The sequence below is a fragment of the Temnothorax longispinosus genome, chromosome 7 (assembly GCF_030848805.1).
Source record: "Temnothorax longispinosus isolate EJ_2023e chromosome 7, Tlon_JGU_v1, whole genome shotgun sequence".
In the NCBI taxonomy this organism is placed as follows: Eukaryota; Metazoa; Arthropoda; class Insecta; order Hymenoptera; family Formicidae; genus Temnothorax; species Temnothorax longispinosus.
Genome location: NC_092364.1, coordinates 16,866,240 through 16,883,872, shown reverse-complemented (window position 1 = coordinate 16,883,872; position 17,633 = coordinate 16,866,240). Strand labels below are relative to the sequence as shown.

Sequence of the window (17,633 nt, the reverse complement as noted above, 5' to 3'; positions counted from 1 at the left end):
TCTATTTTACAAAAGTTAGAATTATGTTGCTTCTGTAGATTCATGAATCAAGTATATGTAAAAAAATAGGATAACACGTGGTTCCTCAAAACGGTACATAAAATGATACACTATATACAAATACATGTCTAACAATAAGAAAAAAAGAACGGGATAACGTGCGATCCTTAAAACGGTATGTCAAAGAAACGATGCTGAAACATGCATGCTAAGCATGTACGAGCATACATACGTGCTATGCATATAAGAGCACATCTCTTGTAGAAGAGATGAATGGAAGGATAAAATCTACCGTAAATAAAAAAGATTTTAATGCCGCGTGTTTAAGGCGTATAAATCACGTAAAGCGCGCTAAATTGAATGCCCCGGTTGCCTCTATGTCAGTTTTTGCTATTAAGGTGTGTACCTGATTCAACTACGCCCGCTGAATAAAAGAGCGTGCGTGCGCCGTCATTAGTAATCTACCCGTTTCCACCGTAGTGTCTTTCATCTCGCAGACCGTTTCTTCGATCAACGACTTGTCGGAGTGACGCCGCGAGTTATTTCGATAGCTGCCCGTAGCCCCGTAGCAAGGCTGCCTCATTTTTTTTCGGCCATCGCCCCAGCTTAGTTACGGATGTACGCTCGTGCGAACGCGACCCTTTCTGCTCTAACAATAAAAAGATACCTCCGAGAAAAATTACGATGTTCCCGTTACTCGATCGGGCACCAATCGAGCCAGTAGTTGCTCTTTGCGGTCACCGTGACTTTTAAGATAGTTTTTGTCTCGACTATATAGTCTCGCTCATGGACAGAAGACCAATCTATCTGTTTGGTCGTAGATCCACTGTATTTATGGGATGTGCAATGACAGGAGACTTAACTTAGATCATTGCAATAAGAAAGTTTTTATTATTGCGTGATGGATACGCTTTCTTAATTCTGAGTTACATGGATTTTAGCAAAAAAAATAAATCTTTAAAAAATAGACAAATAAATTCAATTATGAAAGTATTAGTTCATCAATATTAAAAGTAGTAAATGCAAGAACTGTGAATATTTTATTACTATTTCCAAATATCTTGATTATTTTAAGTTATCTATATGCACATCCGATGTATTAATGCTTAAATAATTACAGTCATATAAATAATCTGTTCCACTGACTTTCACTAGGAAGATGTCACCTGGCAATTTTTAAAAGATTCCTCGTTAAGATTTGGCGCGGAAGAAATTGGACATGCCATATAATATCGTACAATCTCGGTTTAGATAATGTCCGCACATCACGATCTCTCGATTTTCTTTCAAACGCTGCAAATCTGCACATGAAAGTCGTTACGTTATTGGTTTCTTACCTATCTAATATCGGTTAAGGTGATTTATTAGTTAACCAAATGCTTGTCTGTCCAATCTCTCCCGCCTTCATCGTGCTATCGCATCGTCCAATGTTTACGACAGACTCATGTCACCAGTTATGAACGCTTACGCAATTGTTATTCTGTCAGATAACAAATATTTGATCTTTTTTGTGCAGTTCTTATTAATCGCTTATAACAATGCTTTTTACTGAAGAGAGATATTGAGCGTCTTCTTTCATGGCGTAGAAGTACGCTTTTTCTCACACATTATTATAGGTTCATTCATAACATAAATTTATGTCTAAAAAATATACGGTTATATGTAACTACGTTCTTTTTTATGCTTAAATTTATATAAAATTAGAGTAATAGAAATTAATCACAATGCATAAAATAAAACTGATTTATATGAAAGTAATATACAATTTGCTAAAATGAGAAGTGATATTTGACACTAAGAAAGTGTATTTGAATAAAATATGACAACGTTTAGCAAAACTTTAATACTGTCTGTGTATAATATTATCGTTAATCAGGAAACAAAGCGTAGAACTTTTGCCCGACTAACGATTTCACTTTGATTTCGAGGAAACTATTACGCAGACAATGGACATGTTTTGCATTAGTAGTTTACACAGTTTCACGTACGCACCCACAAGCCTACAACCTAGCTCAAACGAATATATGACTATTCTATATAGAACTTGCGCACGCGAAAGTCGGCGAAAGATGCTGATTGCTTGATAAATTCGTTGCCGATTAACGAACCGTGCTGATGGATTTGTTAATTAACGCAAGATCGCGGAGCATTGCGAGGCGCAGGTTGGCTGACTTACTGCCCTGTGATATCGATCGCGATTCACAATATATGTACAAGCACCCGTATCTCGTCGAGGAAATTTTTCAAGCGTCTCACGCGGGGAAAGTTCTGTGTAATTACACAGTTGGGACATCCGGAAATGTTTTTCGCTTAAGTCGGGCAAGCAACGAAACAACTCGTGCTTAATCTCGTCGATTTTCTTTAGGTCTGATGATGGAATCGGAGAAGAAAATCTTTGAGATGATGAACAAGAAAGCGGCCATGTCTAAGTATTGGATGCCGTTGGTTTGGGCGACCAATATCATTAACAGGGCGAGAAAAGAAGCCCTGATTACAAGCGATCAAGTAGTGCAAGTCCTCCTTGTCGAGCTCAGCGACATCCGGAAGAGGCTTGGTGCATTGATTGGTTACGATACTGTCTGTGTTCCTCTAGTCTACACTCAGGTGAGTATTCTCACGTGAAATCGAAAAGCGTTCTGATCTAATGCGTCGTCAGTTTCTTTAAAGTTTGCAACCATTCATAAACGTATAAATCCGTCGACGTGTAAATCCTGATAATTATAAGAATAACGAAATTCTAACAATTTATTTGATTCATTCTTTTTTCACATGCAAAAGAAAAGAGAGACAATGTGACTTTGTACGTTTTTTTGTTCATTCCTTCTCACGTTGGCGCCGTGGAAAAATTACATGTCGATAGTATCGCTCGTCATTGGCAGATGTCGAATATGTTACGTGAATGTCTTCATCGTTCTTTACTGATCGTGTCATCATCGTGCTTTAAAGCGCCAGGAGTATGACGCATTATTATGTAATTCTTCGGCAACTGTATCCAATACATTATTTACACTTTACTTGCAATATGTGATATCAAACTGACAATGAGACAATAGATCAATAGAAAAGTCTGTCGCTGTCTGCTGCTAAATATTGACTATAAATATTTCCAACGTTATTTGATGCAATTTGCCTCTTAAAGCAATAATATTAAGTATCTTTTCTTCGGTATAATATTAATTATATGCATAAATAATTATTAATAATACAGAAGTTTTATCGCTAAAATTGTTTATCTTACAAAACATGAGTTGTTATTGCACTTATTGATAACAGTGCACGCCAAACCATTGACGTTAACTGCACAGCAATTAATAACTTTTTTTTATTATATACATCTTGTAAACCTTCTTTCCTATTTAGGATTTAATGCATTTAAGTACATGAGACAGTAAAGTGAAACTTCTTCCCGAAAGAGATGTATTTCGTATTTGCAATTAGCGAAGATGTATGCGTTGTGCAATTGTAATTGCTCATCAACCAGCTTCCTTAATTATCTGCTGTTAAAACTGTTTTCAAGAAATTAAAGACTGCGTCATTTCGCAAATCTGGGTGAACGTGATGCGATGAGAGAAGCTCCGCTCAAATCTTTGTGTTATAGAACGTATTTCGCATTACTCTCGCAAATTCCTAAACTCTTTTTTTATTCATTTGTTTTCTCATTATTAGTAATTGTGCTCATTAAATATATTGTAAAAATCTAAATACATATTTAATCACATAATAGGTATATATTTAAATACACTTTACTATATGTAATGAAATAAATCAAAATATATTTGATTTATTAAAAAATGACAATCAACGTTTAATGTTTAAGAACATCCAAGCTTGTTATTAATTTGGGAAAAGCCAGCAAAGCAACGATGAATTATATGTATAGTATTTTTTTACGTATAAATCACGTATAAATCTCTTTCAAGACGATAGTGCGATTCGACATACTCCGTGAAATCGCAAGAAGATTACGCGTAACGACCGCAGAGTATTCACCGCGTAATGATACATCCGTCGAAGATTAATACCCGTTTTGGATACTCGCTGTTATTACATTCGCCTGCATTTACACTACAAACGTTTTTGCCTATCCTTGTAACGCTACCTCGCAACGATATATCATGTGTGTATCATGATGAAAATGTTTAACCCAAATCTGACGTAGAGTATATCCGCATTTTCCATATATAATATATGATAAATAATATTTATTATTGCTTTATATACTACATTTTTTTAGTGTATTTGAATAGAAATAATATAAATTATAAAGAAAAGTTTTATCACTAAAGGATGAATTTTTTAAAATAAACTTGTTTGATGCGGTTAAAATCTGACTTTGAAGGAATATGTAATTATAGCATATTATTTTAATACAAGCTATTAGTACTTGTGCTTATAAGGGAACATAGTTATTATAAACATATATTATGTACCGCAGTATATATATTACAGTAAGTTTAATTAAAAAGAATATTCCTTTGGCAGCTTATAGCTTTAACCGATGGATGCAGCGCGGATAATGAAACGTGCCTGAAACACGAAGAATAAATACGATACATGTTGCATGGTCAAGGTCGACAAGAGAGTTGAACAGTAATTATTCTGAAATACGTCATGCCTTCGCGAATGATTTCGCGCGCGTTACATCCAAGAGAAATCTCTTCAATCCGAAGTTCCGAAATGTTCAAAGTCCACATGCAAGACACTATCTATTGTCTCTTATATGCACAAGTCACGCTATATTTTTGCATGAACTACCGTTTCCTGATAACCTTCAGTGAGAAAGGCGGCGCTCGCGAGACGACCTTGATATTCATTCATTAAAACCTGTTTGCTTGTACTTACACGATACAGAAAAAGAAGCGACAAGACGAAGTCTAACAAAGTTCGAGACTTCCGGTGTAATTCGCTACCACAACTTTGCTTCACGTCTAAAGCAACCGCTTTTTACACGAAATAAATTATACTACACGCTAATCTTTCGTATCGTGCATGACGAATGCGAGACTGCGAGTTTCTTTCTAAAAATTTATACTCGCGCCACGTTTTTTTTTTTTTATCACGATAGTATAATAAGAACTTTGTCACGAAGCTCTCGATATATTTTCAGGTGGTAACACTATCGCTATACGCCTACTTTTTCTCGGCCTTACTCGGCAGGCAATTCGTCGAACGTTCCAATGGCACCGGAAAGTATGAGGATCCGGACATGTATTTCCCGTTTTTCACAGCGCTGCAGGTGATTAAGATGAACGATACTATCTCTAAAAGCTGACTGCAGAATGCCGCGTAGGAGTTTTCCTGCATAATGTTTAAGACTTTTTATAAAACTGACGTATATTCTTGCAGTTTTGTTTTTACATCGGATGGCTAAAAGTCGCCGAGGTGCTGATTAATCCGTTCGGCGAGGATGACGACGACATCGAGCTGAATTGGTTGATAGACAGACATATCAAGGTACGTGAGAATAAGAAAGATGATTGTAAAAAAATTATAGTTTTAAAGGATCCACAAAACGTTGTTATTTTTAAATCGTTTTTTTTTCACACAAAGAAAAGTGATGGATATTTGAGCAAAATATTTGCGCATGGAGATATGTTTTTTGCTATATACCTCAAATCTTTTCTTCAATCCTATGTTAATGTATTTTTTGCTTATCATATCATCGCGCGTTATCGTATAACAGGCAGGTTACATGATCGTCGATGAGATGCACGAGGAACATCCGGAACTCTTGAAAGATCAATACTGGGACGAAGTTGTGCCCAAGGACTTGCCGTACACAGTCGCCAGCGAGCAATATCGAAAAGAGGAGCCGAAAGGCTCTGCGGAGCATTACAAAGTAAAAGATAGCGACGCTCTTTACGCAAACGTGATGCTGGGCACACAGATTCACAGTCACGGTCAACATCGTAAAACTCATCAAGATGATATGTATGCCGATTACGTAAGTGAATTGTTCTTGTAAGCTCGATATAACAGAATAATTTTATATAAATTTTAACTTATGCTCTTTTATACAATTATAGATTTACGATAAAATATATCCAAACAATTAATTAGGATCTCGATATTTTGTCGATTCATATGAATTTGTTTTCTGCCACAATTTCGTGATGTTTTCGATACTAAATCTCGCATGTTCTTCAGGAGAGCGTGGACACTCCGTTGGTGGAACGGAAGAAGAATGGTTGGTTCCAACGACAGATCACCCGAGTGGGTTCGGTTCGTAGTTCCTCGACTACGTATAGCAGCGGTGGTGGTTTCTTCTCACGAAACCGTCACAATAGCGTATACAGCAGCCCTGAGACTGGCGGTCTTCCGCAAACAAACAATCCCAATCTCAAAATGTCGCTCTACGATCGTCTCGTCGGGCGAAAGAGCGTCCGGAGCCAGCGCATGGGTCGCCAAGGTGCGTAGAAGCTGTTACATTGATAGCTAGTATGTTACTCTTAATTTGCGTATATTTGCTCCGATAAAACTTATAAAAATAACAACGCCTTACTAATTATATTTGTTTTATATTTAGAGCACGTTACACGACAATAAATTGAATGAAGCAAAATAAATCTTCGAAAACAGCAACATCTTCGTTTCTCGTGCAAAACTATTTCAAGATGAATTGAGTATTAAAATCTTTTATCGATTTTATATTTTTATTTTTACAATACTATATAGAATGTTCTTTGTCTCATTAATATGCTTTCGGAGAAGATTCACGTTTTCAAAGATTGGGTGTTGCTAATCGAAGATTTTTTCCTCTGAGTCACGAACTCGTCTTGAAAGAAAGTCTCGAAGAATCGCAAGCTTTTCCTTTATTGTATTCCACGTATGCGCGAGATTGTGCAATGTTCGATCTTGCGTGACCTCTGCAATTTCCGTGGTTATTTCTCGCATTCAACGAGAAAACTCTCTAAAGTCCTTGTATTTCTTTCTATCCTTTTTTTTCTTCATTCTCGTAAGGAGAAAGACACAGTACCGCAAAAGTATCATATCCGCGTAATTATATTCTCGTCAGTGTAACTCGATGTGCTTCCTGGCGCCAAAGCAATGGTCTAAAATTCATTTTCACGCTCGCTCAACGTGGTCTTCAACCGAGAAATATTACAGTCGTTAGTTTAATCGGCATCATCATTACCTATTTTCCGCGTCCTCGGAATGATCCCGATTCCGGAACCAGTCGACCAAGCCAGCGTCGCTCTAACGGTCATCACTTTTCTAATTGTATTCTTTTTCTAACTGTAGGTACCATGACGAAGCTGAACTCGGTGCCGGTATCCCTGAAGAACAGGCCGCGCATACCAACTCCGGATGTGACGAAGGAGGTGATCGACCGTGAACAGAGGTTGGCTTTGTCCGCCACCAACGCGGCGAACATCGGCGCGGGTGTGGTGGGCGTGATACCAGCGAACGGTCACTATCCAACTGATCTGTCGGTGGTGGTGCTGTCGCCGATACAGGAAACCGAAAGCACGCCCGCTTCAGGGAAATCCGGAGCGGCGGCCTTGGCGCAGGCCGTGCTCTCGCCGACGTTGACCAGCGCCGGTCTGATGACACCGGTGACCTTAACACCGGTCACCATGGGCCATCTGACGCAATTAGGTCTGATGACGACGGCGACAACCACGACGCCGCATATTAACAATCAGGGCAACAGCGTCGTCCAGGCGACGTTAACGGAGGTCACAAGCGAGGAGGAAGGTAGCGGGAGCGGTAGCAGCAGAAGCGGAAGTATTACCGGCCAGGAAGATCGCTCGACGCCGTTGATCGACAACAACAACAGTCCGATGGGTAGCAACGGCAGCTCGCCCATTTTTGACGGCTACAACGATCGCTCGCCGATCTTGATGAGACCCGAGAAACTAGGCTACGTGGTCACCGCCGCTGTGCCCGGAACTCAAGCTAACAGGGCGGTAGTGACAGACGCGCGAGGTAGACGATCGGCCTCGCTGCCCGGTCCGCCACTACCACTGACCCAGGCAGGTCGAGACGACAGAAGCATGTCGTTGCCGCAATCTCCAGGATTGCAGCCGAGGGAAATTCGCATGATCTCCGTGCCGAACAGGCAGGACGGTTTTAGCGTGTCCAGTAATCAAGGTATTCGATCGAGGACCAGCAGCTTCGGTCATGATCTCTCCAGGTCCAATCAGAGGGTCCAGGATCCGTCGAGAAAAATCAGTAGCGTCTCGTGCACAAACGCGTCGCTTTCGAGCGGCTTAGGCTCGACGTCCCCAACATCGTCTACGAGCGTGACCACCACGACGACCGTCACCGGTAGCAAGAGGGGCGAAGTTTACGTTTGATGGAGGAAATCAATAACGCGGACTTTACTCGTTCTAATTAGTGAATACAACGTCCTGTTGACGTTTCCTGAGATTCATCTTCGTCCCTTCCCTTATTGTGATGTGGCAGATTTATTCATTCCTCGTCTAGATTTTTTATCGACGAGATTACTAATGTCTGAATTTCCTTAACGATATATCTCGTTTCCTTTTATAGACCTTCCAAATTGTAAAGTATAGCGCGAGGTATACAGAAAATTATATTTTATCTTAGAATTTTTTATTTAGAATTTTTCTTTACGGCGATTATCCTGATGAAATCTGAGTTCCCAAAACGCAGGGTGCCATTTATTTCATATTTATTTATCTTTTATTCACAATCTTCAATTCTCCAATCTCTTATAAAACTGAAATATACATGGGATGGAGATCAAACTCGGAGAATCCGTCGGCTACGAGTCGACCACTCTCAAACATCAAACATCACCCTGAATTTTCCTTTAGGATTCTTTAATTATATTATTATAACATCTTATTTGTTTCTAGAAAAAGCGCGATTACTCTTGATAAATACAAGAGATAGCGCACGCTCTTCTATTTTCTATAGTTTTATTATTTATGTTAATTTTGTTCTTTTTACGTGTCTTTTAAAATATTTTGTACTTCAGATAAAAAGATGTAACAAAGTATACCAAACGATTTATTATAAATTGATCGCATTTACTATGTTACATTTTTAGCGATCAACGAAGAGGAATAATTATAGTATGTTTCACTACTATATTGTAAATAGTAATTTATACATTAAAGATTCTATATGACGATCAATCTTTTAGGAGAATATATTTAAAATATATATTTTATATATGTAAATTTTCTGCCTTTCTCTCTCTCTCTCTCTCTCTCTCTCTCTCTCTCTCTCGACCTAAGTAAAAAAAAAAACGATTGATTCTCGTGAAATACGTCGAAGAAATCAAATAACTTATTGCCAATCGATTATCGATCATTTTCACTCGCAATGAAAGAAAGTTATAAGTATAATTTGAAGTGGGGAATATTGGAAAGATTTTTTTGTCGTGCAATAATGTAATACTGTAAGAAAGCCTTAATCAATTAATTTTAAAATGCACACTGTTGCTACACTAGTTAATTTGTAATTTTTATTCATATAATATAATTTCATCACGAATTCGTTCGTTCGCATACGTCATGATATTGTGATACCATTTTTTTAATAGATATCTAATATGATAGGATATCTGTAACGTTACGACAATCGTGGATTAGTAATGCGAGAGAAATCAAATCTATTAGTAATGTAATATTCACGCTTTGTACATAGCTAAAATTTTTTGTCTTTTTTTTTTATCATTTTATTTCCAACACGTTCCATAATTGCCATAGATTCTATTGGTGCAAAATGTTCGTTCTTCACGTCGAATATCTGATGGCAGTATGCATTCGTGTATATATACACATATATCGGCATTTTATTTGTCATTTTTGCACATCTATCACGTAACTGATGTTATTAAAATATTTATCAAGTATTTTTTTAATGATTGCGTAACACCGTCTTTATATTTTTTCCGATATTTCTCTAATATTCCATTATTTTTAATTTTATTTGAGAACTATTGATAAGCTAAACTAATTAATTACATAAAATGCAAATAATAGTGACGGTATAATGGAATAATGGAATATGTATATAGAAATATCTTTTTTAAGTTATATAAATGCTTATTTGATGGAGAACGGCTTAAGACGAAACGTTTTTTGTACATTTCGATGATTGATGTGCAAATGTTACGCTACGGCTCAAGATGTTTCCAATAGACGTTTCTAATGTCAATTATTGCTTATTGTTGTTATATATTAGTGCAATTGCGTCAACAGCAAAAGCGTCGTAATTTTATCGAATGACGAGCCTATGTACATAATATTATAATTATTAAGTTAATATTTTTATTGAATTACAATAAATATGCTCAATGCCATGTGCGCATAAACCTAAACGGCAAAGTGCTATATATATATATATATATATATATATATATATTTATATATATATATTGCACAAGCAACTATATATTATTGAATATTATTATCTTATCGCGCAATACGTATAGGCATTGTTTTTTAATTTTATGACGGGAACAGTAATATTTTCGACACTTATAATGCAGTTTTTCTTGTAATAATTTAATTGTATAAATGGAAATTTTATAGAATTGGCACATTTACCAAAAATATCAATCGTAATTATAACTAGTAGAACCTTATAATTTTTTTGTTATAAAATTAGTATTAAATATTAGTATATATTTATAGATATTTCTATAACTTTGATTTTTTATTATAATCAAAAGCAATATTTTAATTTTTTTCATTTTGTAAATTATATGGATTGGTCTTAACAATAAGAGATTAAATTGATGCATAGATCAAAATTCATATATCGCATATTGTGCTTCCATTACAAAAGACTATTATATAAGACTATCATATATGTGACGTTATTAAAACAAAACGTATACTATATATAATATTATAGTTTGTTATATAATAGTTATACATATATTAACTATTATAAAATAGCCAATTTATACATATAACCGGTCTGTGATGAACAGAGAAGAATAGGAAAAATATTGCGTGCCTAATATTAATACTTATTTATAACATTGTTAAATATGCCTTAATTATAATCTAATAGTTAGAGCAATTTCTTTGTGCAATGACTTGTTTTTAACTCCTTACATTTGGCGACATAATGTAAGGAAAGAGAATTCGCGCGATTTTGTAGATATTTAATTTAGAATAATTGTATATATAAATATATTCCTTTCTCTCTCTTTCTGTCTCTCTCTCTTTCTCTTTCGTTACCTCTGGTAACAACGAAAACGTCTGATTATTATGAACAATCGGAATTACATAAGCGACTTGTCTAAGTTTTTCGGTGCCTATAATTAGTTATATAAGCAATGTTTCATATTATCTCTAATTATCTATAATCTATGTTGAAATAAATACTTTGCAAAAACTATTATAGCGAGCGTTATTCAAATTTTTAATTTTTTGTAAATATTTGCTGAAATCGCTCTCAAATGATCATATATAATATTACAAATAATTTTTAATTATTAATTTTAAACCTTGTAGATATATCTCTTAACAAGAAAATTTATAATATTAAAAGTTATATATATTATATAATCAGGGAAGCCGGCAATTGAAAAAGTTAATCGATTAAAAAGGAAATAGAAATAGAAATTGATAAAAATACAAACTAATATTATTAAAACATAGAGGTATACTGTTAATTAGCGTTATCTACAACAGGTAACTATCTATTTAATCTCCAGACATTAAGCTTAATTGAATTTACGATAGGTCGAGCATGAAGTAATATTTGAGTACCTATATTATATAAAATCTTCAGGTAATATTTTTCTCGCTCAGTTAAAAAATTTTTATTAGGAAGGAAAATTATGTATGCATTATATATTGAGCACAGTTAATAATACTTCTCTGTGCAACAACTTTTTGTTTTCAATAAATATTATCTAACTCTTACTTCTATTTCTTTTACATAAGTACATTACCACTTGTCAGACATTTTAATTGTCCGAATTCAATGTGGAGATCATAAAATATCGAAAAAGCCTACATTTTCTTAAGACTATAACGTGTTTACTTCCACGTGTACGTATGCACAATTCATTTATTTCTATGACAAAACAAGTACCAACGGCCATTATCGCGCTAATTTACTTTCGGAGTCGCGAAGGTATATGTTGTATCTACATGCCTCCCATCGTCGAGCGGTGTAATAATAAATCATTATGCATTTTACGGATTATCAGGTAGGCCGCGGTTGCTTGTGTGATGAGCGCGAGACGGCGCCTTATCAGCAACAGCATGCGTTTGCACTCAGCAATAGCGAGCAGTCTTCGCCTTTATGGATCCACTTCTCTCTGAGTCGCTGTCGTGTACTCCATTCTTCCTTTAGTCTTCTCTCCGTACACGATTTCTGCCTCCATTCTCCATTGCCTTCTAAATGATCTAACTGCCACCATACGCGACTATACGCGAACACACGTCGAATTGTGTTTGTCCGCAAGGAGCAGCTTCGCACGAAGAATAGTCGACGAACTGGATTCGAGATCCGGTTGGCCCTCACCGGTGCTCCGAGCAACATTGTACAGGATTTTAATGAAGATTGACTGTTTTGATAAAGATAATGATGCAGGTAATAACAACGTCGGGTATACAGGTGCGGCGCCGGAGATGCATCGATACGGATCGGTATCGCGTGCAAACGTAACGGATGCGGTCATACCGTGTCATAACGACTGAATGCACCTAATGAAATCCCACAACTGTAAAGATCGAGCGGTAATGTTTAGCTAAGAGTAATAACATTTACGAGTGGCAGCAAGAAGTCAAGGTTATCAAGGTGTGCGGCGTGACGGAAATGAAGATATAGAACGTGAAAAACGATCTGCTTTTGACAACAATATAAATTTACTAAATCACGATTGTTAACAAAGAATACATTTACTCTGTGAAACATGGCAACAATAAATTAGTAAATCAATCATTAATAATTTATAAACTCTAAATATATCGCTCCAATATCTTTTATTAATATGCGCATAAGTTTATAGAAAATTACTAATTTTGTTTACAAGATCGCTAAAATTCGCAATAAATAGCATGACATTTAGAAGATTAATCGTTAATCTCGTTCCAGTCTTTTTCGACATAAAAAATCGTTCGATGAGGCAATCGTCGGAAGACTCGCGAATTTAGAAGTGATGGTCCCGGTATATACCAGATTCGTGTCGCCGTGCGTGGGACGACGGCCCGGCAGTCATTGGTTCCAACAACTTAACGATTATCAGCGTGTTGCTTCGGCAAGCTCAAGAATGTCGCGAAACGCTTCACGAACGTGTGGGTGTAACGTAGAAAGCAGACTTAGCGCGAGCTTAAAGCTTGCAATTTGCCTTTCTCTCGCGAATAAACGAACGTAAGCCGGCGAGCATGTCGATGACGGTTCCTCATCAACGACGCGTCAAGGTAAGCAAAACGACGACACAGCTATTAGGCAATAAAGATAATCTTATCATTATGACGTAGACATTTATATACTCCGGCGGGATATACAGCCGGAAGTTTTACGGCGCGCGCCACGCTGCCACGATATGCACGCGTGACTTAATCTCGTGATGGCAGAAGTTAGGAGCCGCCGGGTTCTCACGCGGATACTCCCTACAGCTATTGCCGAGTTTACGCAAGCTCGTGCGATTGCCGTCGAATAAATCATTTCCCTTCGACATAAGCGGCCGATAATCCGACGTTTCCTACGAGATTATACCGGTGCGCGGTTTCAATTACAATGCCGGAGAGTCCGCTTTCGCGGGGATTCGCGCGCGAGAAACGATCGTTGCCGAGACAAGCCGGCTTTCCGAATTCGATGATGATGGCGCAAAGATCATCGTATTGGCGGAGGTCACCGTATAACGAAGAACTTTAGTGCCGCCGGAGTGATCCCGGCGATTCTCGAAGCCGCGGTTAAAGACGATGGAATCGACTCATGGCCGGTTTTTTTTTCTTTTTCTTTCAGTAATGTCGATAGCGACGCGGCTACGGTTTAGGGGCTGTTCTGATGCGGTCTCGTGGTCGGTGACGGTGGGCGTGGGAATGGTAGAAACTGCGAGCGCACGCTTCCACGTACCCCACCCTGTACCCTCATCCGTGAACGGTTGATTTATTTCAGGTCGGTCCGGAGCGTGATCCAGAAGATCGCCGTGCGATCGCTCGTGGCACGATCGACGCCCACGACAGATCGCGCGCACGGCGCCGATTCCCGCCGCAGACGCGGTTCCAATTTCCTGCGCCCGTCGACCATATCCGCCGCATCGCGATATATCTGGAATGGAATGTCTCGCGCGCGAGCGCGCGCCATACGTGCAATGATGTGCCGTATATGCGCGAAGAATGAGAGAAGAAATGGTACATCGCGATATGGAGGAAACGGACGGGGCGAAAAGTGTATCAACAAAGATCTATCGCCTTCGCGCCTATCGCTGCCGACCACAGATACTCTCTTTCGCCATATTTACTTGCTTTGAAGGATTGACTGGCCTATGATCTAGCGCCCACACTTAGATCGCTTAGATCAGCGGCTAACAAGACCGTGGTGTTTCCGGCTATCGACTTTTGAGCTCAGCCCCGACCTCCCACGTGCACTGCCCGATCAGCGCGGTGTGCGAACGATTGCTTTTATTTGTCGCCGCGCGGCCGCTATGCGAATGTAATGCGAATATACTGATCGACGGGCGGCGGTGCGATTGAAGTTTTATAGTCGTCGAAGCGAATGTGAAAGGGTCGAGCCTGAGATTCCGGGGACTATTCTCGTGTGACGAAATGACGGTAGAAGTAATCGGTCGCCGCCTGGCGGACAGGTAGCCGGAATAAATCCGTATCGTAACAGCTAACAATAAACGCGTTTGAGCGTTTAAGCCGCATTATGATAACCCATAAACTATCCCGGTGCCCAATCCATCCTGTATTTCAAGGGGTACCAAAACGTGACGAGACAAAACGTACATTCGCACGACACCGTCTACAAACGAGGCGTTCTTTCGAATTTGGTGATTATAGTGAGATTTCAAACCGGTTTCTTCTGTGTTTAGCTTATACATCCGGTTATTTAATCACATCTCTTTCTGTTTATTGGACTGGTCGATTGTCTTCAGTTAAACAAGAAAGAAAAATCCTGAAAGTTCTTTTATAATACATCGGTATTTTTAGTTAATATTTAATATTACATATGTAACTTTAAAAATCTGAAAGCCAATTAATAATGAAAATTATGTTCTTGTATTTTAAAGTTATTAATATTATTCTGCATATTAATTTGCATAGTTTAGTGCAAAATGTAATAATCTAATGAATGCCTTATCTCATATATATAATCAGGCGATTAAAATATAGTTTTATAAAAACAAAAGAAAGAAATAATTCAATTTAAAGAAAGACATTTCATAAATTAAGATGTACAATTAAGATAAGGATAAATAGCTTTTTTATATATTAGCTTTTGTTATAATGGTAATTTTTTAGAATACTGGGAGCGTAATACCACGCGCTGATAGGTACGCATAGATACTTTACGAATGCACGTCATCGTAAGTTTGCGAGGAGCACCTACAATCTTACAGATCCGGCATGCCAGCTCGTATAGTCGCGCCGGTCGCGACGTGTTCGCTTGATTCACGACACCCCGGAAGTGAAATGACTACGATACGAAACACGTCGTGACACTAGACAGTCGTCGTCGCCGTGGCCCCTATAAAGATTCATAAATCACTGCCAACAAAGCGATTGTTCACCCGTATTCGAATATTATATCCTTCCCCCGCGATCTTTGTGCGAGGAGCGCTCGAGGATTACGGAGACCGTCGCATCTCATTCCTTTATTAGTGACACGTCCACTCCCTTTCGTTATTCCGTCTCCCTATTCAATCCCCCGCTGCATGCATTACGAGAACGCAATTCACCGCGTTCGATCCTGCCCTTCGAGAAACCTGATAGAGCACGACGTGTCCGATTCGGTGACCGTTGTTGCGACCACGTGCGGCGCAAATCTTACCTTACCTTACCTTACCTTACCTCGGAGCAGCGCAACATTGTGGCGAAAGACGCGTTATGTCATGCTACTTTTAAATCACAGTGATAGAAACACACATCTCCCCCCCGCGTTATTTCCGCCAGCAAAATGTACAACCGTTGCTCCGACAGCGAACATTCGCGCACAATGATACACGGAGCGAAGACGTTGGAAGCGAATTTCTCGTACGCATACATTCGAGCCGCATACAAGTACCTATCTCATTGCGCGAAAGTAAGGTGTTATTTCACTCACTCAAAAATTGCATGATAGAAACGCTTTGCATTCGGCTTTCAGAAGGAATCCCGAGTGGCTCGTGTATACGTAAGTCAAACAGAAACGTGCGAATAAGAGGTAGCTAATCTAAGCTGCTTAATGAGTCACTTTTTTATCACTTCCGCTAAAAGAAAATTATAATGACTTGCAAGGAACCACTTATTCACTCTTCGCGTATGAGTCATTATGTGATGCGATTCGCATAAATATGGAAATCCACCGTGGCAATAGCGAACAGCAGGGTCGAGAAATAGAGAGCAGAAGCATATTTATATAATTGTAAATAAATCCAATAACCACTTAACAAATCCAATAAACTGGCTGACGAAATAAATTCACCTTACATTATACGTATAATTGAGGTGCGTCGAGCTTTTCTCTTTACAGAATTCGTCAAAAGCAACGCTAGATGACCACGCAGAAAATGCCGAGTAAACAGGGCGGAGTCTTTCGTACTCCAACGCGTCACCTGCAGATACGCGTGCAAGAGGTATCGCGGATGTTATCATTCAGACGCAGCCACCGCGACGGAACGACAGCGGAGAGCCGATCTCTTCGCGATTTGCGCGCACTCTTTCCTCTCATGCTCCGTCCGACCCGTCGACTAAATTAATTGTCCTAGCGCGATGCGATTGAGGCTCCTTATTCGTACGCACGTGCGTCGGAATACCCGTGCGCTGATTTCGAACGATCCTGCAGCGACGTATAATCAGCCAATCGACACGCATCGTGGCGTACGAATGAAATTGGATGTAGGAGGGTGCGATGTATCTCACGGCAAGCTTACGAACGGTTCGTCGTTCCTTCCAAGGACTAGGTCGCCCAAGGTTAAATCTTACATAAATGCGGCGATGCAAAAAACGTTAAACTCGGTGAAGATATTGTTGGATTTCTATTATTAAATCCTCGGCTCAAAATTCACAATTTAAAATTTAATTGCATGAAAAGAAATACATTTACAATGCTATATAGTGTGTTATGACACTTTTCTACTTTAATTTGCTACGATTATAAAAAAATGTATTTATACTAAGATTGTTGGATAACTAATTTGCTAACGCTTATTTGTGAAACCTTAAATAAAATTTAACAAATGGCAATTATATAATTTGTAGAATATTAGAAATGACATTTTTTTCGTCTTTTTTTATCTCGCGTTTTAGTTCAATGGCTTTGCCGATTCGCTTACACGAAATTGCCACGACCATCGAGAATATGTATAAGCATACCGGAATAAGAGACTGTACACATCTACGGGGTGTCCTCGTGTGGAATGTATCCTGCTCTCGTGGCACCTGGTACCGCCGTAAGAGAAACAGGTTTTACAGATCCTTTTAAGCTTTTTACCAGCTACATCTATATTTTCCGCATTAGGCCCGATGCAATCTGATAAATGA

At 38.5% G+C, this 17,633-nt stretch overlaps 1 protein-coding gene across 1 annotated transcript in view; it reads left to right on the top strand.

The window, feature by feature from the left end:
- Best2 (bestrophin 2) overlaps positions 1-11,328 on the top strand; it is a 48,703-nt gene extending 37,375 nt beyond the window's left edge. Inside the window, exons 5-10 of the mRNA XM_071783159.1 lie at positions 2,366-2,604; positions 5,108-5,236; positions 5,347-5,454; positions 5,684-5,944; positions 6,148-6,409; positions 7,243-11,328. Of these exons, the coding sequence (XP_071639260.1) occupies positions 2,366-2,604; positions 5,108-5,236; positions 5,347-5,454; positions 5,684-5,944; positions 6,148-6,409; positions 7,243-8,300 (2,057 nt within the window). The 3' untranslated portion in view covers positions 8,301-11,328. The remainder of the gene's footprint in view (positions 1-2,365; positions 2,605-5,107; positions 5,237-5,346; positions 5,455-5,683; positions 5,945-6,147; positions 6,410-7,242) is intronic.
- The last annotated feature ends 6,305 nt before the right edge of the window (positions 11,329-17,633 follow it).